Source organism: Trichosurus vulpecula, chromosome 7 (genome assembly GCF_011100635.1).
Source record: "Trichosurus vulpecula isolate mTriVul1 chromosome 7, mTriVul1.pri, whole genome shotgun sequence".
Lineage (NCBI taxonomy): Eukaryota > Metazoa > Chordata > Mammalia > Diprotodontia > Phalangeridae > Trichosurus > Trichosurus vulpecula.
Window position 1 is genome coordinate 13,736,612 of NC_050579.1, and position 21,303 is coordinate 13,757,914.

The 21,303-nt window shown below is 45.9% G+C and overlaps 1 protein-coding gene across 3 annotated transcripts in view; it reads right to left on the reverse strand.

The window, feature by feature from the left end:
• Window positions 1–1,086: 1,086 nt before the first annotated feature.
• PDE6D (phosphodiesterase 6D) overlaps window positions 1,087–21,303 on the reverse strand; it is a 57,657-nt gene continuing 37,440 nt past the window's right edge. The window contains exons 2-6 of one of the 3 annotated variants that reach the window (XM_036767468.1): window positions 4,741–4,829; window positions 3,664–3,789; window positions 2,818–2,923; window positions 1,562–1,650; window positions 1,087–1,327 (exon numbers count right to left, since the gene is read on the reverse strand). In XM_036767468.1, the coding sequence (XP_036623363.1) occupies window positions 1,569–1,650; window positions 2,818–2,923; window positions 3,664–3,789; window positions 4,741–4,829 (403 nt within the window). In that variant the 3' untranslated portion in view covers window positions 1,087–1,327; window positions 1,562–1,568. Of the gene's footprint in view, window positions 1,651–2,817; window positions 2,924–3,663; window positions 3,790–4,740; window positions 4,830–21,303 lie in introns of all 3 variants that reach the window. The other 2 variants (XM_036767467.1, XM_036767466.1) reach the window with 2 other exon arrangements.

Here is a 21,303-nt window from a genome sequence, read left to right on the forward strand (position 1 = left end):
TATCTCCTACCCTGAGTCTAGGTGATTTCAGTACAAATTCAGAGGCTCATTTCCTGTCCCCCCACCGTACAGACTGGCAGACCCCATGGTCAGCTCTTTGGGTAACACCGTCCCTCGTTTCCTACAATTCCCCATCCTCTGGTATCTGCTACCCTTATTTTTGGCCAGGAAGCCTCCACTGGATGCAGCGTATGCTGGTAAACATTTAGCAAAGGACTCTGCAGAAAAAAGAAAAGGGTGCTGGACACACTTTTAAGCTATGGCAGCATTACTGACATTTCATCCCTTGTTTTCTTAATTAAGCCCCAACAACAGACGATATATCAGACCACGCTGAATGCTTGATGACTGCTCGTCTGGTCGAGGAGCTGGCTCCGGCACTGCACCGCCTGCACGGCTCCACAATCCTTTCTAAACCATTCCTTTGGTCCTTCTCTTCTCGACTCCCTTTCAAAATCTCTGAGGGCTATTCCAAAAACGTTCCCACTCCCTTCCACCTGAACCCAGTCCTTGCTTCCTACTTCATTCCCCAGAGAACCTTGCCTCCTTACTTCTCGCAACCTCCCTCGATTCCACACTGCACCCCCCCCCCCTGCCCCCACGGTCTGGTGGTGAGTTTCGATCTCGGCTGGCAATTATTGCCCTTTAACTTTGGGTGAGTCGCTTCTCTCTGGACCTCAGGTTCTATTTTCCAAATGAACTGCTGGACTAGATGGCCTCTGAGGTCCCTGCAGCTCTAAATCTGCGGTTCTACAGCTTCCAAAGCTCATTAAGTACTCAGCTCCTCCTCGTTTACCTGGGAGGAGAGATGGCTTTCCACTTTTCTAAGGTCGGCTCCTTGGCTCGGGGCCTCTGCCCCACCGACCACGCAGTCACACACCTTTCCCTTCGTCTCCATGCCAGCCGACCCTTTGCGCTGCCCTGCTCCATCCAGTCATCGCCCCTTCTCGTGCAGCCTTTCTGTCTCCTCCTCCCCTACTTTACTGAACCTGCTCTCCCAGAGATCCCTACCTCCATCATCAAACATTGTAGAAACCAGACAGGGAAAATCAGAGATGAAAACATTGCCATGCGGAGGACTACAGGAATGTTTTAATTCATAAACTGGTTTTAATTACATTATGTAATAATATCACAGCCTATTTTACAAGTGTATGAAGACATGAAACAATGAAAACTAAACATGGGGTTGGAAAATGAACTTTATCCGAAAGCAGGGGCTGAGGGGAGCAGGAGGGGGAGGATGCCATTCGCGAGGCGGGCTCCTGGTCAGTGTTCATCCAACTGTATTTACAACTGGACAGGGCTCTTGGCTCCCCTCCTTGTCCTGTTCTGGGGTGGGGAAGGTTGGGCTGGTCAGTGAAGGCTGGGCACAGGTGGAAAGAGACCAGCTGGCTGCCTCTACAGAGCTGGTCAGCTGGGGGATGCAGTTCGTGTTGGCCAGAGGGAGTCAGAAGTGGTGGTGATGCCAAAAAAGGGGGTGTGGAGGAAAGTAAAACAGCTCCCTTCCCTCCCCCCACCCCGAAAACCCAAAACCCAGATCCTGGAAATACACACACACCCTTCTCTCAAACGTAGAAAAGTCTCACTCTGGACGTGCTGACGAGGAGGTCGTCGTCGAAGAACTTGGTCTCTATGATCACATTCCCACTGTGAGAATGACAGGGAAGGGACAAGGACAGAGAGAGAAGAGGGGGTGTTAGAGAACCCACAGGGGCAGGAGGGCAACAGACACAAGCCAGGCCAGCATGCCCTACCTGGATGGAGCACCAGCTCACTCTGGCTTCAGCACAAATTGGAGGCCAGAAATGGCTAAAAGGTCATAATGTGTGAGCCTGTGGGCTCTCCCCAGGCAGGGGCAGGGGGAGGGAGCCCTCGCTCTGCACACAGAATTATTAAAGCTTAATGCGAAGACAGATCTTTGGGCACTGGAAGGGGCCAGAATCTATCTACTCCACACCTTCATTACAGAGGTCAGAAAGGAAGATCCACATAGATTAAGCAATATCTCTCTTCTCCCTCCTGGTGGGGTCTGAGCCACATGAGGCATGAAAAGAGCCCCGGAGTCCCTTCCAGCGCTGCCATTCTGTGATCCAGGGGCAGGCTAAGAACTGCTCATCTCCAGCACAGGCCCTACCTCACTTTTTCCAGCATCTAAGAGACCCTGAGGTCAGGGAAGGGAGTCACAATTTTATTATGTGAGGCTTGGAGGCCTGGTCCAAGTTAGGCAGCCGGCAAAGAGGAATCTTTGACAGAACAGAGAATATATGTCCTGCCCTCTCCGGTGGTTTTACGGACTCCTGATGCTTTTTGACTCTCATACCAATGCTTTATTGGTGGAAGCTGATGCTAAGGGTGAGCACAACACGGCTTTTACAAAGGCTTATTCTCAGTGGATTATCTGGTCTCCCCTATCAGCTCGATTGAGTGAATGACAGGCACTCTGGAAGAGAAAGCAATCTTCCTCAAGAGACATAGATACAAAGTTTGGCAGGGTCTTTGAACAAAGAGCTAGCTGTACCTTGGCTTGACATAAATGGCTAAGTGGCAGTTCCACAGATCAAGCCCCAGTTAATAAACACTGTAAAACTTAGTAGGAGCAGCCCATAGCAGAGACGATGGATGAGGTTTAGAAAGGTCACAGGTATGGTCAAGGGAGGAAGACTATGTCCTTTTAGCAACCTAAAAAATACACCCAGATAATCCAAGGTGCCCTCCACTAGCCTCTCTTAGCCCTCACCTATTGGCCCAGGATCCCACCCGCTTTTCCAGGAATCCTTGCTTCTTGGTCCATTTTCCTAAGACCTGCCCACTCACGTTAAGACGTTTGCCGGCATCATCTGGGACTCTGGCGCTGCCTCTATCAAGGACTGCCAGGTGTTTGTGGAATTAGGAATCACGAAGCCGAATTCGAAGAACCATTCTGAAGGAGGAAGGAGAAGCCAGGCTGAGCAGGTGTGCTGGGTAAGGGCTCCTGACTTCCTCCTTGCTTGCTGACTCTTTAAAGACCCAGCCAAACAACCCCTGGCATGATATCTACAGCAGAGGGCCCCAGTCGGTGGGACTTGGAATTACAGCTCTCACTAGTTTTACACACACACATACACTGTTTGGTAGAATAACAGTGCATTATACCCTACAAAAAGAGCCTTTTTCAACCATTAAGAATCAAATATTGAATTAGTAACAAATGTCAGGGAAAAGCTAAGCAGGATGAGTGGTGTCAAGAGTCCTTTTTGCTTGACAGACTCAAAGCACTTTACAGGCTAGTCTGTGTGTGTTTCTTTTGGGGAGGAGGTGAAAGGAGTAGCCAGGACGTCCTAACCGCCCAACACTATCACCAAGGACTTTCATTAATTCTGGTGTGGCTCCCTTGCTCCATGTGTAGGACTCTGACACAAAGAGCTTCCCAGCCCCTGTCAGACCAAAGCAGGCTCACGGCCCTGGAGCCAGACGGTACCGCAGGGGTCATCCAGACCAAGCCCCTCATTTTACATGAGAGAAAACTGAGACCCAGAAAGAGAAAATGGCTTTAATGTCAAAAGGGCAGCCACAAGTTGTGCCGGGGTCCAGGGCTCTTCCTGTTGTCCCCACTGCCCCCCAACAACTGCTCTGGCTCACCAGGTACCCCCTTTCCCCTCAAACCAGCCAATGCCCAAGTACCTTCTAGACACTGCCCTTTAAAATAGACTTTTTGCTCCAAGCGGAATTTTTCCATCTGCTCTGCTGAAGAAAAGTTCAACTCCCGAGACACGGCCTTACATTTGAGGATTTTCTTGGGGACACGGGCTGAAAAGAACACAGGAACATGGAATGGAATGAAGTTAAGAGTCACAGCCTCATGACCTCGTGGTGGGGCATCTGACCAGATCAGCTGGGCTCCTCTGGGCATATCTGCCCCTCCAAAAGAAAGGAGTTTGTTTGACACCCCCCCCATAGTCAATGAGGCATCAGGATTTCATCCCTACGCTTTCACTAAGCTGATGGATCATTTACTGTGCCCAAAGAAATGATGGTTCTGGACAGGAAAGTCGCACAGAAGGCTAAGGATTCACTCTGTCATCACTTGGGCTTCCAATTTACATCACTACCACCACCAACTTCTTCTTGGAAAAAAAAAGCAAGGACCTTTTAAAAAGTCACCTTAGTATATACAGGCTGATCTTCCAGGCCAGCCAGATTGGTGGGAGTGAGCTGCTACAATGGCCCCTTTCTGAGGCTCCTGGGGATTTCCCAGGAGGGAAGGAGCCAGATGTACAATAGCAAAGGGTCATCACTCCCACCCACATTCCTAGACCTAGCCCGCTAGAACATAAGCTCCTTGAGGGCAGGGACTAGTTTTGCCTTTTTCCGCATTCCCGGCACTCAGGACAATTCTGGGCACATAGTAAGTACTAAATAAAAACTGCTGATTGACTGTCATATCCTTATGGAAGAGGCTAAAAGCTCCTGGTTTCCAGACTTTGGTAAGAATTTTAACATGTGTAATGCAATGGACAACCATAACAAATGGAAGAGTTTGCTTATTTGAGTGTCAGGTAGGATGGGAAGGGAGTGAGAAGAGAGCAAGGAGAAGGAGAAAGAGAAGAAGGTGCCATTCAGAAACAGGCAGATCCAAAGGTTGAGGTTTCTATGAGGCTATCCAACTCTAAAGCCTGCTCTGAGCTCAGATTCCTGAAAACCTGACCTTACCCAACTAGTATTTGTTACACTGGCCCTGACACCAGAGTTTGAAATTACCTTCATGCTCCACACCAGGGACAGACAGGTCTTCCGTTCCCTGCCAAAGGATCTTCCCTGTCTCAGCATCCCGAAGGTTCATCCAATTTCTGATTGAAGAAGATTAAGGAAAAACAAACCACTGAACCCCCATTGGGCTGTTTGGATCTGTGATTGTTAAGTTTGTTAATGGCTACTTTTCCATTGGTTAATCAACCCATTAGGTCCTGTGATGGCAGTTTCAATTATGTAGGACATTTTAGAGAAAAAAAAAACTGAATGATGTAGTTGAAACCTAGAGATAGGTTTGACAGCAATAGAACTCAGACTTCCACAGATCTAGAGGCTGCTAGAAAGTGATGGGAAACCAACCAAGCAATTCCTGATTATGGAGGCCAACTCTGGAGCTACTAACTCTGGACTAAGCAAAATGATTAAATGAAAAATACAATCAGCGCTATAAGATGAGGTAAAATGTGGCGGATAGAGGGCCAGCCTTATTCAAGCCCTGCCTCTTAAACACACTGGTTGTGTGACCGTTGGCAAGTCACTTGACCTCCCAATGCTCCCAGCACCTTTAACTACAGGCTATAGAAGAGAACGTGGGTAGAGGGAATTCTCTGCACTGATCAAGTCACAGGTCTGCAAAGAAGGGAGGCACATTCTCTTTTCTCCTCTTTAGAGCCAAGTTGGGTCATTATAATCACACATCAAGCTAATATATTCCTGAGACTCAACCTCCCAAGTCTTCTCTTCTTTAGGCTCTTCAGTTCTTTCAACTCTTTCCTTACACATGGTGTCCAAAAAGTCTTAGCACAGGTACTCAAATCTGCCTTAAGACTTTTGGGACGCTGTATGGTAGATGCTTGGGGTCCTTTAACCTCCTAGTTGCCCTCCTCTATCAGAAGGCTGCCATCCTGACAATGAACCATGCCACTCGCTCCCTGCCAGAGAGGTGATGCAGAATGTGACAAACTTTCTGGGCACAGCCAATGTGGGAATTGGTTTGGCTTGGCCATGCATATTTGTTAACAGGGATTTTGTTTTTTTCTTTTTCCCCGGTGGTGAGGGAGTTTAGGAAAAAAAAAAAGATTTTTGTTGTTAGAGTAAGTTGTTAGATTTTGTTTGAAAAACAATTTAATTTTAAAAATGTTGTTGTCTAAAGACATCTGATCTTTTCTTGGGACTTTAAGTAATGTGTGGAACACATCTGGGACACACTCTGCCAATGATGCCAGGGACAGAGAATGTCAAGTATCTAGGCCTCTTCTGGAGTTCTTCCTCTGCCAAAAACAGAGCAGTTAACAAATTCTTGTCTTGCCTTTATAGCAATACTATCTCCAAAAAGATGGAGGAAGTAAGTAAAGGAATACCTGCTCTGGACCTGATTCTGAACAGCAAGGATGAACTAGGTAGAAAAGATGGGAACCTTTAGAAAAAATGCCTGGTCACTCCCAGCCTAGAATTCATGATAGAAGAAGAAGAAACTAAACAAAGTCACTAGAGATTTTTAAAAATGGTTCAGAGAAAAGATAAGTAGGATCTCAAGGCCTAAAATTCTGTAGGGTAAATCTGACCAGGAGTAAAGGGCACAGATAAGCTGGTGCAAATCCAGCAGAAAACCACCAGAATGGTGATGGCTTTGAGATTATACATGAAGAGAAAGGAAAAATGTTTAGCCTGAAGAAAGAGGACTTAGGGGGGATGTGAGTGGTGGCTCCAAGCTGATAAAGGACAATCCTATGGAAGCAGCATAAACTTGGCCTCAGAGGGCAGAGCTAGAAGCACCAGGGAAAGAACACAGAGGCAGATTTCGATGCTCCATATGAGAAAAGTCTTCCTAGTGATGGAAGATGGACACAAAATAGGCTGCCTTTAGGGTCTCCAATGCCTGGAGGGTTTGGTTTTTTTAGTGAAGACTGGATAACCACTCACTGGGGATATTGCAGCAAACATCTTGGTCAGGGATGTGTTGTGCAAATGGCTTCTTTGGTCGTTTTTCCCTCAAAACAAACCTGCTGGCCCACGGACTATGCAAGGTAGGAAAATATCATTCTGAATCTAAAAGGATTGTCATGGAGTATTGTCTAGCTCTTTCCTTTTAAGGTCTTGCATCCTACTTTGCTTCCCCTGCCTGTGTGAGTAATTGCTTATCCTGGCTAGGGTTTGTGTACTGTCCACTGGCCTAAAATTCAAAGGGCTTCTGGTGTACCCGACCCGTGTCATGTTCAATGGTAGACACTTGGGAGGCAGCCACAGGTAACATAAAGTGATTCTAGTATTTCTTGAGCGTTTCTATTAGTAATTGATTTCATCTTGCTCAGGAGTAGGGGTGTGAAAGACATTAGCAAGGACGTGTATGATTGGAATAGTGAAGAACAAAAAATCCTAGATGGATAGGCACTCCCAGGCAATTAAAAAGACCAGAATGAGCCTTTACTCAATTGCACAGATCCCCTAGAGAGACTAGAGAGAGCACTTAATATGAGTATACCATGTGCAAATACTAAGTGCTAAGATACAAGTAAGACACTTCCTGCCCTCAAGAAGTTAACATTCTAATGGGGGAAGACAGCAAGCACACAAATGGGAGCTAGAAAGGTTGGGCTGGGGAGGAGTACAGGAAGGACAGCATCGTCTGGAGATGGCTGGGAGGGGAGGTGGAGACCTATCAGATCCTAGGGTGGGTGGGAAGGAAGTTTTTGGGAAAAGATGGGGTGAATTTGTACACGATGAGAATGTGTGATCTGAAACAGGAGATATAGTACCCCCAGTGATGAAAACCTTGAACCAGCAACTTAGAGGATCCTTATCTCACTGCTGAGAAGGGGTCTCTGCCCCCCAGAAGCCTTCCTGCGGCCACTGTTCCATATACCATCTGCCTACAAACGCTCTTTTCTGAGAAGACATACATGGGGGTGGAGGGACCCGTGCAGCCTCGATGTCACAGGCGTCATAAACACCACTGGATGAGTTCTCAGTAAATGGAGGTGAGATAACCGAGGGCCATCGATAGCTAGTTCTCTCCTGTGAGTTGGGGGTTCTCGTTGTGGTCTTCATTTTATAGATGAGGACACACCAGCATCACCTGAGGCAGGAGAACTCCTGAAGGAGCTCACAGTGAGTGACTTCCATGTTTTCAGTGAAATATGAGGCAAGTTTCTCAGCTGGGAGGGTGGGGAAAGTGAGAGCAATGAAAGGTGTGGGGAAGGATGAAGAGGTCTGGAAGAGCTGCTGTGGTGAGGCGATAGTAAGTTCATGAGAAGTGTAAAAGGATGGCCAAAGCAGCGAGTGCCCCATGAGGTTGTGTAACACGTGTGTCATCCTCTGGCTGCGGTTGCATAACCCCACACTGAACCATGGCCACCCTTCTCACTGCTTACTGGGCAAGAGCCCGGAGGAGACCGTCTCTTCTGCAGAGTGCTTTCCTCCTTACATTAGTCTTTATGCGAATATACTTCACACCATGAGTAGGTCTGGGCCCAACCATACTCCCTCCTTGGCACTGAGACATCAGAAAGCCCTCAGCTGTGTGTGAAGGACATCCAGGGAGCCTTGACCTTCTTGGTGCCATGGGGCCTTTGGATAGTCTGGGGCAGCGATGGATTCCTTCTCAGAGTAAGGCATGTTTTTAAGTGCATAAAATGCATATGATTACAAAGAAAGCCAGTGATACTGAAAACAGTTCAAAAGAATTAGAAGAGCAAGTTCACAGACCCCAGGCCAAGAACTCCTCTCTTTAGAACTTGACCTGACGTTGATATACAACACCAACATTTACACGCCAGGTTCCAAAAGGCTCTTTGGATCACGCTGAGGATACTAGCAGGTGAGGTGATGACTTCAGCATCTGAGGTGGCAAACCTGGTCTGGCTCGCCTACTCCCACATGCTGAGGAGTCGGCCATTCTAAAGCACCATAGAGACACCACTCCATGCCTACGTTAAATTCCTGAATTCAGGGACGTTGACCCTGAAATTGCTCAGAGTCTGGCACACCGACTTTCTTTTAAATCTCCCATATAACAACTGCACTCCTGGTTTTTTCTCTCATGATATGACCTTAGTGCATCTTTAAATGAGGAGCAATGAAGGAGGAATGTGTGGATATTCAAACTGCTGGTGGAGATGCAGACATGCAGCAGTAATGTCTTGTTGACAGTCAGGGCTGTGACCTTTGGATGGGTACCAGGAGCACACAGCAGGTGCTTAATGCTTATTCCCTTTGCTTCCTCCCTAATCATGGTCTCAGACACTGAGCTCCCCCAGGCAGGATTTCCCCTGCAAACAGCAAAGGGCTTCAAGCTGTCTCTGGAGGTGATCTCGGGCACCAGCCAGGACAGAGTGGTGAACCTGGGGGTCAGGAAGGTCTCTTGATGTGTACTTGGCCTACAGGAATAAATGCGTATGTCCTGGTGAGAGATGCCTCCAACTGTTCTGGGGCCACAGCAGTGGGATCTGAGGCCCTGACATCTCCATGACTGCTCTGAAGACAGAGAAGGCAGGCACGGGACCGTCTGAGGGGCCATCACTCCCTCTGCTGACCGCCTGCCTTGTACCTTTAGTGGGAGGCAGCTAACAATCGTGCCCTCTGACCTGGCAGCCATTCTCAGGTCTCTGAGAACTTTTCTAGCTCCTTGGCATCATTCTCTTTCTGATATTTCTAGCTGGTTAACTTGTCACCAGAAGCTTAACTGTACTAAATCAAATGCTGTCCTGACATTCAATGGCATCATTCAACTGATCCAGTCCTGTTTATCCAACTCTCCACTCCCCACCATGGGTTCACTGCTATTAGTGTCTTCACCGGCTCATCTCTAATTTATACACACATTTTCACACTCCACCCCTCCAGTTCATGGGGAGCCCTTCCTAACCAGGACATGCTCATTCAGTTCTTCATGACTGATTAGTCATAGATCCACCTCATCTACAAAGCTTCACACCTCAGCCTCCACCTTCCATATGAAGCCTTTCTAAAGGGCTTAGCACAGTGCTTGGCACATAGTTGGTCTTAATAAATATTTGTTCCCTTCTCCTCTTTCCTGAACCACCCGGCTGCTAGTGCTTTGCTTCAAAAACCAAACCGAAACAAACTCCTTTATTTATTTTTTATTTATTCTGGCAGTGTGATGCAGTGGCCTGCTGGGTTCAAAACCCACTGCTGACCCACACTGGAAAGTCACGAATCTCTTGGTGCTCTAGGTCAGGGCATGTTGAAGGTGCTGATCTACATAAACGGAAGGAAGTCTGCCCTGAGCGCTCCTTACACCCAGAAAGTCACTGGTCAACCCTTAAAGCACCTTGTGTTTATTTTGTATACACTTTGTAAACATGGGTGTACATGGTATCTTCCCTATGGAATGTAAGCTCCTTCCCAGAGGCACACTCATGGGTCTCATCCTGATACCAGAGGAAGCCAAAGTTACTGGCTTGCATTACAGTCTCTAATTCATCTTGCTTGGGACTACTTGTTGCATATACTCTGTTAATTTGTGTATACACATCTAAAGTCACAGGATTTGTAGTTAGATCCCTTCTGCAAATTGCTAGGGGTCTATTTTTATTCTTCACCCTATACTTTATTTAAGTGGATGGACATGACAATTTTCTCCCTTTCTTTTCCTATCTAAAGTCCTTTGCAAGACTCTAGGCAAATGTATCTATTAAGTACTTCATTCCTGGCCAGGAGCCTGTCACTCCTATATTTTATACCAAAGTTGAGAAATAAAACACTCATTTTTCAATACTATCTTCTTAACTACCAGCCCTGTGATCCCCAAATCTGTCATTCTCTTTTGAATTCTCTGCCTCTGATGGGCAGCAGTAATGGAACCATCACCTGTGCCCAGAAGATCTTCAGTTTCTTGCCTAAGACTGTAATCTACCAATGCTTTAAAGGTTCCTTCTGGCAGTAACATTCATGAATGAATGAAAAACAATTAATTAGAAGCTTAAGATGTGCAAAACACTGTGTTAAGCCCTGAAGATAAAAACAGAAGAGCAAGCTTGTCTTTGCTCTCCATTCCTTCTCCTCCAGTAGACTGTGGAGCTGTCTCATCCCAAACCTCCTACTAGTCTTCCATCTCCTCCTGCTACTGGCTGCTTCCCTACTGCCTACAAAGATGCTCATGTCTCCCCCTCTCCTCAGAACCCCTACTTGAGCCATCCATTCCCACAGCTGTAGTTCTACACCTTTCCTCTCTTTTCTGGCTAAGACCAGGAGTTTTCTCAAGGACAGAAGGCCATCCACAGCAGGTGCTTCCACTTCCTTTCCTCCCACTCTTAATTCTTTGCAGTCTGACTTTCGATCTCATCGTTAGGCTCTCTCCAAAGTTACCAGTGATCTCAACCACCGACTCACTGGCAAAGGCCTCAGTTTAGTTCTCATTCTTGACTTCTCTGAGGTCTTGGATGCTGTCAATCCCCCTCTTCTCCCTAGGTCTCCAAGATGCTCCCTTATTCCCACCTTTCTGACTCCTCTTCTTTCTCCTTTGAAGATTTCCATTTGAGTCACACCTGCTAATCTGGGGGGGGGGGTGCGGCTCCCAAGGCTCTGCCCTGCTTTCTCTATATCACTGACTTCACTTGGTCATCTCAGCAGCTCCCGGGTTAAACTCTTGGTTCTGCTTGTCCAGCCCTAATCTTTCTCCTGTCCTCCAGCTTTGCACCTCCAACTGTCCTTTAGACATGCCTGAGTTCCTTGAGAGCAGGGGCTGCCATGCCTCTCTGTGGATCCCCTGTGAGTAGCACAGTGCCTGGCACATAGTAGGCACTCAATAAATGTTTACTGACTGACTTTCAGGGAGCTCACAGTAGCAGGGGGAGATAACACATAGCAGATGGTAATGGATCTTTCTTACTGTCATGTCCACTGATGACATCATAGCACCAGCTACAGAGCTCTTCAGGTGTTATCTCATTGGATCCCCACAACAATGTGGGAGGGAGGGAGGGACTATTATTATCCCCATTTTACTGAGGCCCAAAGAGGTGAAGTGACTTGTCTGGGTCACACAGGCTAAGAAGTGCCTAAAGCAGGATCTGGATTCAGGGTCTTCCTCACCCCAAGTCCTGCACTCTATCCACCATGCCACCTAGCTGCCTTGTCCCATTTCTGATACTAAGTCACTGGACAAGATATTGTGGCAATATCCTCCTTTCCCAAGCCTTCAGTGATTGGGGAGGGCTACCGGTCCTGAAGAAGCAGCTTCAGTCTCCATCAGGGTGGATTCCCTGGATGGAAGACTGTGCCAAAGGCAGGCTAGTGGTCTGGGGGGTAAACTCAGGTTCTGGCTTCTCTCCATCTCGGTCTGAGGAGAGGAGTGCTTGAGTGGTGGCCGCTACCCATATCTCCTCCCAGGTGATTCTGGGTGGCCAGCCCCTTCTCCACTGGGGTTGACATACTGAACAATGGCTGTAGGATCTAGGCTGACAACAGGGTCCACGGTCAGGGAGACACTGCTATTCTAGGGCTCTTGGGCTTGCCTGCCCATGGAGGCAGTTAGTGTTGATGGTGATAAGGACTGCAGGTCTGTTTTCCATAGAGATTACTCCCCTCAATAACAGGCATTAGGCCCATGCGAGAAGCAGGTAGAGTGATGTGGATGGCACTGTACGAGTGGAGTTGCTGGTCAAGATGGTGGCAATGGTCTGACCCGCCTGGCCCATGGAGCCTCCCAGGCCCCCTTCTGGGTACACCTTGCTGCTTCTACTAAGCTGTCTCAGCAGAAGTAAGTAGTAGCCATGTGGCTTTATAAAATAAAAGAGGGTCACCTCTCCCATCTTTGATGAGTTCTTTAAGAGGATAGTAACCTCTCTACTGTACCTCTGCTCATAGTAAGAGCTTAAATGTTTACTGAATTGAACTGAATATCTTTTCTTGAAGCCCCATTCTTGTCCAGTGTATTGGCTATCCTTCCCAGCTTTCTTCACTTGCTAAGTTAAGAAGCCTGCCATCTATGTCTTTATTCAAGCCACTGACAAAAACGAATATGGTCTGAAACAGGAACACTATGGCAGGGTCCTTACTCTCTGTTCACATTGTCCTATCTAGTCACAAGGCTGTTGTCAGTTAAGGGTTAACAGCTGAGAGTCACAAATAGCTTTTTCATGGGCAGTCACAACCAGGACAGATGAGAAACAGAGGTCAGAAGTACAAAGGAACAGTTAAGCCAGGAGAGTTAGAGAAAGAGGCTGTCATCCAGAAGGGCAACATGAAATCTAAGTCAGGGAATGTCACCGCTAAGTCAGAACGCCATGGCAAACATGGGAAGTACACCCAGCCAAGGCCAAGCTAAGGCAGAAGATGTTGGAGAAGCAGAGTTAGGGAGAGCTTAGAGTCCTCAGAGGAAGGCCCACATACTATACCTAGTACATGTTCCACTATACTACTTTTCCAAAGTAATACAGATCATCAGCCAGGCCGATGCAGATCATTAATTAGCCCTCTTTGGGTCTAGCTAATTCAGCCAGTTCTGAATCTAACTAATTTGTGTTGGAATCTAGCCCACGGATCTCCAGCTTACCCACAAACAGGTATTATGGAGGATGTGTCAAATGTCTTGCTAAAACTTAAACATAATATGCCTAGGGAATTACTTGGAGCATTACATTTGGCAGAGCTGGGATTAACCAGGGCTCACTGGATCTCAATGAATTCATGCACTGTCATGGTGACTGTAGTTTCCACTTCCAGGCGTTCCACTGAAAAATCTGTTCTTGAATTCTTGCTGGCATTAATATCAAACTTATCAGCCTATCCACTTCAATTCAACCAACAGAATCTGTCTTCTTCCACCTTCTGGAGATCAGGACAGTTGCCCATGTTATCAAGTACATCATGGCTATTCTCCAGCGCCCCTCTCTTGCTTACCAAGAGCTGCTGCTCACCAATTACACCCCCAAGTTCTTTCAGCACCCTGAACTAGGAATTCACCCAGGGGACCTGAACTCATTGAGGGCAGGCCAGGTGCTCTTTTATCACAGAGTCACAGGACTTTAGAGTTCAAGGGGCCTTCAGTGGCCATCCAGCTTAACCTACGTCAGAAAGAAATCCCCACAGACAAGGATTCCTTCACTCTCTGCTTGGAGGCCTGTGAGAACCATTCTAGGCACCCCATTTCATTGGAGGACAGCTGGACTTGTTTAAATGAGTTTTCTGACATCGAACTTAAATTCATTTCTCTGCAGCTTCTATCACTGCCCTTGCTTCAAAAGAGAACAGAAATGAGTCTGATCCTCGTTCTCCATGACTGCCCTTCAAATACCTGTCCCTGAAGCTTCACTTCTCCAAATTAAATACTCCCCATTTCTTCAACCAATCATCATGATATGATCTCAGGGTTTTCCACTATCTTGTTTGCATTCCTCTAGATAGTGTTTGGTTCAGGGGTTGGGAATCTTCCGCCTCAAGGCCACATGTAGTCCTCTAGGTCCTCAAGTGTGGCCCTTTGACTGAATCCAAACTGCAAAGAACAAATCCCCTTGCTAAAAGGATTTGTTCTGTAAAACTTGGACTCAGTCAGCTGAGGACCTAGAAGACCACATGTAGCCTTGAGGCTGCAGGCTCCACCCCCCACTCCCCCAGCTTATCAATGACATTCTGAAGTTTACTCCGGTAGAAGTCTGACTAAAAGAGAGGAAGAGAGGACAGCACTATTATCATCTCTTTATTCCTGGAAGCTGTGCTTCTCCATGTAGCTCATTACCTTAGCCACATCACAGTGAGTCACCGAGTTTGTAGATCACTAAGACCCAAAGGTTTTTTTCAGACAAACTGTGTCTAATAGTGCCTCTTTCATCCTCTATTTGTATTAATTCTTGGAACTCAAGTGTAAGGCTTGGCATTTATTTCTAGTGAACTTCACTTATTAAATTCAGCCTGGTACTCTAGTCTATCAAGATTTTTTTTCTCTTTGGATCACAACTCTGTCATCTGAAGTGTTAACTACCACTCCCTGGTCTGTGTCATCTATAAATTTGATAGGCATGCCATCTGTATCTTTATTCAAGCCATTGATAAAAATGGTAACAGGCACAAGGCCAAGAACGGATCCCTGAGGGACTCCACTGGAGATGACGGCAAATAATTATTCTTTCAATGTGGCTGCTCAAGCAGTTCCATATCCATTTATTTGTATGGTCATCAGTCATCCCTTTCCACCTCTTCCACAGGAATCGGATCAGATACTCTAAATATGTATGCCACTCCCCTGATCTCTCCTACCAAGAGAGAAGTCTATTTTCCCCAAATTTAGGGAAAATATCAGCCCATGCCTGGCTTTCCTCTCCTCACAAACTCTAGGAGAGAGGCTATTCTGGTGTGACTTCACTCTTTTAGATACTCATTGAGCCTATCTTCAATAATCCATTCTAGACTATTCCCTGGGTAATGAAGCTCACTGGCCTAGAACTTGCAGATTCTCTTCTCTTCCCTGTACTGAAAATTGGGACAACATTCACGCCTGCCCAGGCCTACACTGCCTCTACGGTTTTCCTCGCTGCCTGTTCTTTTAGTAGCCAAGGACAGAGCTCATCTAGGCCAGGTGACATGAATTCATTAGAGGTAAATAGGTGCTCTCTTACCATCTCCCTCCTTAGCTTGGGTCTCAATTCCCTGTTGGCCATTTTTATTCTGGCCTTTCCAGGGCACAGATCATTCTCCTTGACAACGAAGACAAAAACAAAAGAAGAAGCAATGCCTTTGTTTTCTCTATTTCCAGTTAACGTTGTCCTGTCCACACCATCCAGAGTGTGGTCCCTTTGAGCCTCCTTGTTCTCTCTGTATAGATGCCCTGCCATCCTCAGCTTCCTTCACCAGCCTGGTTTCATTCTGGACCTCATTTGTACACAGCTGTGCTTTGCTCCAGTGTTCACCTTGTTATTGGGCCTCATTTGCATCTTCTGCACATTTCTTAAAAACGTGAAACCAAACAACCTGAATGTTAATGCGCTCCTTATGCATCCTCATAGGTCTCTTCAGACAACTCTCATGTTTCCCTTTGTGTCTTGATAATTTTATTCTTGACGTTCCCCATTGTTCCTGGAATGATTTCTCCCTAGGATTTTAGTCCGTAGGGTTCTACCCTTCCTCCTTCTTACCCCCTCTGAAGTCTATTTTCCCCAAATTTAGGGAAAATATCAGCCCATGCCTGGCTTTCCTCTCCTCACAAACTCTAGGAGAGGGCAATCACTTCCCCCAAAGCTTCCATCACTTCTACCCTAGTAACCAGCTTCCCCAAGAGATGGTGCTTTCTATTTCCACAGCCCAGGTAGTGTTTCGATTCCATTTATAAGTGACAATTTCCACAGAACACAATGGCTTGCCATGGAAGAGTCTTTCCTGAGACTTACTGTACAGACAGAAACCTTCCCTCTCTCACGAAAAGGAGAACAAACTTGAAATACAAATTCTGCTTTCTCTCAAGCATGATTCAATCTCACATTTTGGACTTGCATCACCAGGATTTTAGAAACTACAACTTACTGTTTTTCCCTACTCTTTCTAGACAACTGGGAAAGTCAATCTCCCCACACACATGGGTGAGATCAAATTTTCTTAAATTTACTTGAAAAAAATCCTTCTAAACTTGCAGGCATGGCTGCCTGATGGCATCTCTGAAGGATAACAAATACTAGAAAAAGTCTTTGTGGGGCATACTACACAAAGTGACAACAGCTGGATTGCAAGCCTCCTTAAGACACTATTCTAACTGACTTCTTGTCTGGAAGAAGAGCCTAGGGTCTGAGACTTATCCTGACTACTGAATCAGAGAATGTTATAGATGGCAACGGAAAAGAGTAAAGTAAACTTCTCTTTGGATGACTGAAGATTTCTTTATCATGCAACGAGAGAGAGGACTGTTTAAAATATGCAGCTTTTGCTTCCCAACACCCTAATCTCACAGCCTGTTAAGAGAACTGAAATGACTTCAGAGATCTTCAGATTTTCAGGTATGTCTCTGAAGCTTCTAGACACCACTAAGGCAAAGGCCCTTCAATTTTATCCTCATCAGTGTCACTTCTCCCCAAGCCCATGCCTATCTGGTTCACCCATTTCCCAGAGCCCTCTGGAATCTCCACTGTTGACAACAAAATCTTCTTAATCCTTAAACATTGTAAATATTTTCAATGTCAATGCAAAATTTAACTTCCCCCAAGAGAACACTGCCATAGAGTGGAAGGAGTATTAGACATAGGCCTCTAGTTTAAATCCAAGCTCTGCCACCTTTGGGACCTAGAAGAAGCTACTTAATTTCTTTAACTTTCAGTTTCCTCAATGGCAAAATACAGAGTTTGGGCTAAATGACTTCTCAGATCAATGCCTACACCTGACGAGCCTAAGAATCCTCTCCAACCCCCTCTATGGAGTCCAGCTCTTTCATTCCTTCAAACTCACAGGGCCAGGAGTAGAACTGGACATTGCTTTTGCTTCCCACTATCATCCCAGTACCATCTTTTGAGTTCCACGAAATTCATCTACACTGTCCCCTCCCAATGCTTGTCACAGTCATCTACTGACTTTTCGGAGTCTCTCCTTACTTTCTCAATGGATTCAAATCCATGCTCTTCCTCTCTACCCCTGCCATCATCATTGGGGATGAGCCCTCTGACAATATGACCTTTTCATTCCTTAATCTCAACTCCAATAACCTCCTTTTCCCTTCAGTTCAACCACACACCAATATGACTGATAGCACAGATCACACATCTCTATGAAATGCACACTCTTTGAGATCTGGAACTTGGAGAAGGCACTCTATACCCAAGACCACCTAGATCTCCCCACCTCCCCCTGACTCACATGAATGCCATTCTCTGCAGTTGTGACCTAGTCACGCTCTCCCACTCCATTTCCTCTATTATGGCTTCATTTGTCTTGCTGCACTCAGCACAGACGGGCAGCCGCTTGAACACTTTGCTGACAATTACCCTGAGATCACTTCTGTCCAAACCTGCCATTCTACAGATCTTCACCTCTGGGTAAGGGCTACCCATCAGTCTCCCAGGGCTGTTCCAGAGCTGATTGGGACAAACTGATACTAGACACCTGCAGCCAAGCTTTTGCTGCTCCTCTCCCCTTGACTCCCTGTCTCATTTCCACAGAGTCTCTTCCAAAGCTTTTCCTTTCCTTTCTTTCCCAACACTTACAGAAGATGACTTATATGAAGATGGCTTAGCATTCTTCACTGGGAAGACTGAGGCCAGGCTGAGGGGTATTTTATCATAGAAGCAACAGGGACTGATTGGGGGAATGGCCTGGTCAAACCTGAGCCTTAGGAAGATTCTTTTTGCCACTATGTAGAAAATACTCTTGAGAGGGGAAAGATGGCACAGAAGCCGACTGGAATGCTGTTTATTACAGGCAAGGCAAGAAGTAATGAGGACCTGAACTACTTTGTTTAGTGTAGGGTTTGTTCAATGTGAATTGGGAATGTGGCATCCTCCATAAAAAGAATGCTTGGAAGGACCTAAAACAATTCCAAAGGACTTGTGATGGAAAATGCCATCCACATCCAGATAAAGGGCTATGGAGTCGAATGCAGAGCAAAGAAGACTATTTTCTTTTTTTGTTTTGTTTTTTTTCTTTCTCATGGTTTCTCCCATGTATTATAATCTTCTATATAAGATGACTAATGTGCAAATATGTTTAATAGTAATGTATGTCTAAAGCCCATATCGGATTGCATGCCATCTTGGGGAGGGAGGGAGGGAAGGGGGAGAAACTTTAAAACTTATGGAAGTAAATGTTGAAAACTAAAAATAAATAAATAAACTAATAAAAAATTTTTTAAAAGAATGCTTGGAGTTAGGGAACCTGGGTTTGAATGGAATCTCTGTGACCTTGGGCAGATCATGTTCCTTCTCTCATCCTATTTCCTCATCTATCAAAATTAGGGGCTTGAATTAGACCAGAGATGTCAGACTTGTGGCCCCTGGCTGAACCAGATTGCAAAGTAATTGAGAAATGTTTAACAAATAAAAACACACCAGAACGTAGATGATGTTAACGGTAACTGATTAAATCAATACATAGCAGAAAGGCATGTTTTCCTATCTGAGTTTGACACCCCTGGATTAGAAGACCTTTAGAGTAGCTTCCCTCAAAATCCAGACTGAGGCACGGAATAGTCAGTGAAACAAGCCCCCCATGTCAGGAAATCAGAAGGCCAGGGCTCTGTGTGGCAGCTCCAAGGGCACAAGAGCGCGACAGTAACATGGAAGTAAACTTCAGAAGGCTAAAAATGTCAATTCTGACACATGACAAAGGGGAAACAATAAAAATGCCAACATTTACTGAGTGCTTACCATGTGCCAGGAACTGTGCTATAGAAATTAACAGAGTGAAGAGCATAAAATGATCGAGATGACTAGTCCTCAGAGAATGAAAAATATTGGATTGGGGATGATGCAAGTGAGAGGCAAGAATTTTCTACACCTGTTTCAATGGTATAGTCGTACTGTTTTTCTTTATGGTTCTACCACCGTGATTTCTAGCAAGAAAAGAAACCTGGGTTTAAGACTTAAAAGGTCAAGTGACCTTCAATCCATGGAGGATTAGGTCAGGTGAGGATGGGAGGGAGGGAGGGCCGGAAGACTATTTAGAAATGCTACCTCTGTGGTCAGCAAAGTCCTACTGTAGTTAATTGAAGTTAAAAGCTTCCTTCGCCTTTCCTGAAGTTCCTCTCCCTACAGAAGATGAGACTTTTCCAGGGAGGCTCTCATTTGGGATGCAGTAGCCCCGAAAAACTACAACTTTCCATTGTCAAAACCAATGTATTATTTAAAATAATAGTAATAATAAATCAAGAGTAAAATCAATAGCTCATAGGATGCATCAGGGTTAAAAGTGGCGTGGAGAGGAGCACTGGCATGAGCCAGTAAGAGCTTTCCAAACAGAATCCACGGCTTGACTCTGCTTCAGGAGATGCAGTCTGGTCAAGGAGGTAAAAGGCTTGAAGAGAGGAAGGAGAAGCTTAAATACAGAAGCAGGAAATAAGCTGCACTAGGAGAAGAGGAGAGATGATGGCGCGGTGCAGGACATAAGGATCACCACATCCTTGAGGGAAAAGAGGTGAGAAAGCTGAATGCGACTATCCCTGAGAAACCTTCTGGGAAGGCTGCTGGGCCTTGGGTGATCCCCAGGCTGCATTACAAAGCACAGCCGCTGAAGGGTGCAGGCCAATGGCACAGCTGATGAGGAACATGTGCCCTCTAGCAGAGACGGGGCTTCTGTTCTCTCAAGGAGACTTCTTGGTAGCCAGGAAAAGGAAACGAAGATTCTAGGAGTCTGCAAACACAAGTGATCCTCAAGTACTTTATCAGCCACCCACTGTAAGCCAATCTCTAGGCCAAGGGTTAGGACACAAAGACCTAATAGAATGCACCCTCCCTTAACAACATTACACTCAAAATGATGAGATGAGGTGCACCCAGGGATGAGATACAGAATAAATTCAAGGTACTTTGAGGAGGGAGAGCTGGGCAAGGGGCAGGAAAGATTTCATGTAGAAATAGGGCCTTGAGCTGAGCTTGGAAGGAAACAAGGGTTTCTAAGAGGCAGGTGAGAAAAGAGTGCATTCCAGGCATGGGACACAGCCAGTGCAAAAGCCTGGAGACGGGAGAAGGAGCAGTGAGCCTAACTGTTGTACCAGAAGCGAGCGAGACACACCACAGAGTATAAGTTTTAAGTGGAGAATTTATTAGCTGGCGGCCATTGGGGTACGGCACCACAAATCAATGGCAAATATGTTGGGGTGATGGCTTGGCTTATATAGGATATGGGGGTACAGAGTGGGGGGGAACAGGAACAAAGGTCCTGGCTGATCAAAAGATTCAGTCAGGTTATCGTACTAGTGGGATAATCTCATTTACATTCCTTGGTGAAGTCACGGAGCCCCAGGGATATCTGCTAGAAAGGATCTGCCAGGTTATCCTTCAGTGGGATGGTCCTATCTATTGAGATTCCTTGGTGGAGTCATGGAGTCCCAGGGGGTTTGCTAAATGCCAAAGATATCTGAGTCCATTCTTTCTGGGGGTGCTTGTCAGTAGCTAGGGGTTTCTCAGGGGTTCCTAATTTTCCTTGTATTACATAACAACAAGCTAGGTCACCAAAGCTGTAGAGGAGAGTGACATCTCCAAGGACTGGAAAGACAGGAAGGGGTGAGGGTGGAAAAACCTGTAAGTGACAAACTGAGGGCCTTCTAGTTACCTAGAGCTAGGAGGGGGCTGGTGAGAGTTTACTAAGGTGGGGTGAAGGATGGGGGGCAGGCATCCTTTTTGTAATGAGGGTGTTCTCTTCCTGGTGAGAAAAATAGAAAATTCTTTAAGGAAACAAAAAAAAAGTTCAACTCAGCTTCTTTTTAAGTTAAAAGGAGAACACAAAAACCATGATTTAAATACAAATAAATGAGTTCAGTCATTCCCTGCGGGGATCTCCACACAAATACAGAAATAAGCACAATTCTGTGACTGAATAAACCTCTCACATATAGAGTATTACTATTTTTTCAGATTTATGTAAGTGCTATGATTTACAAAATCTAAATTCATTGAAAGGCATTTTATTTAAAAGTAGTATTGA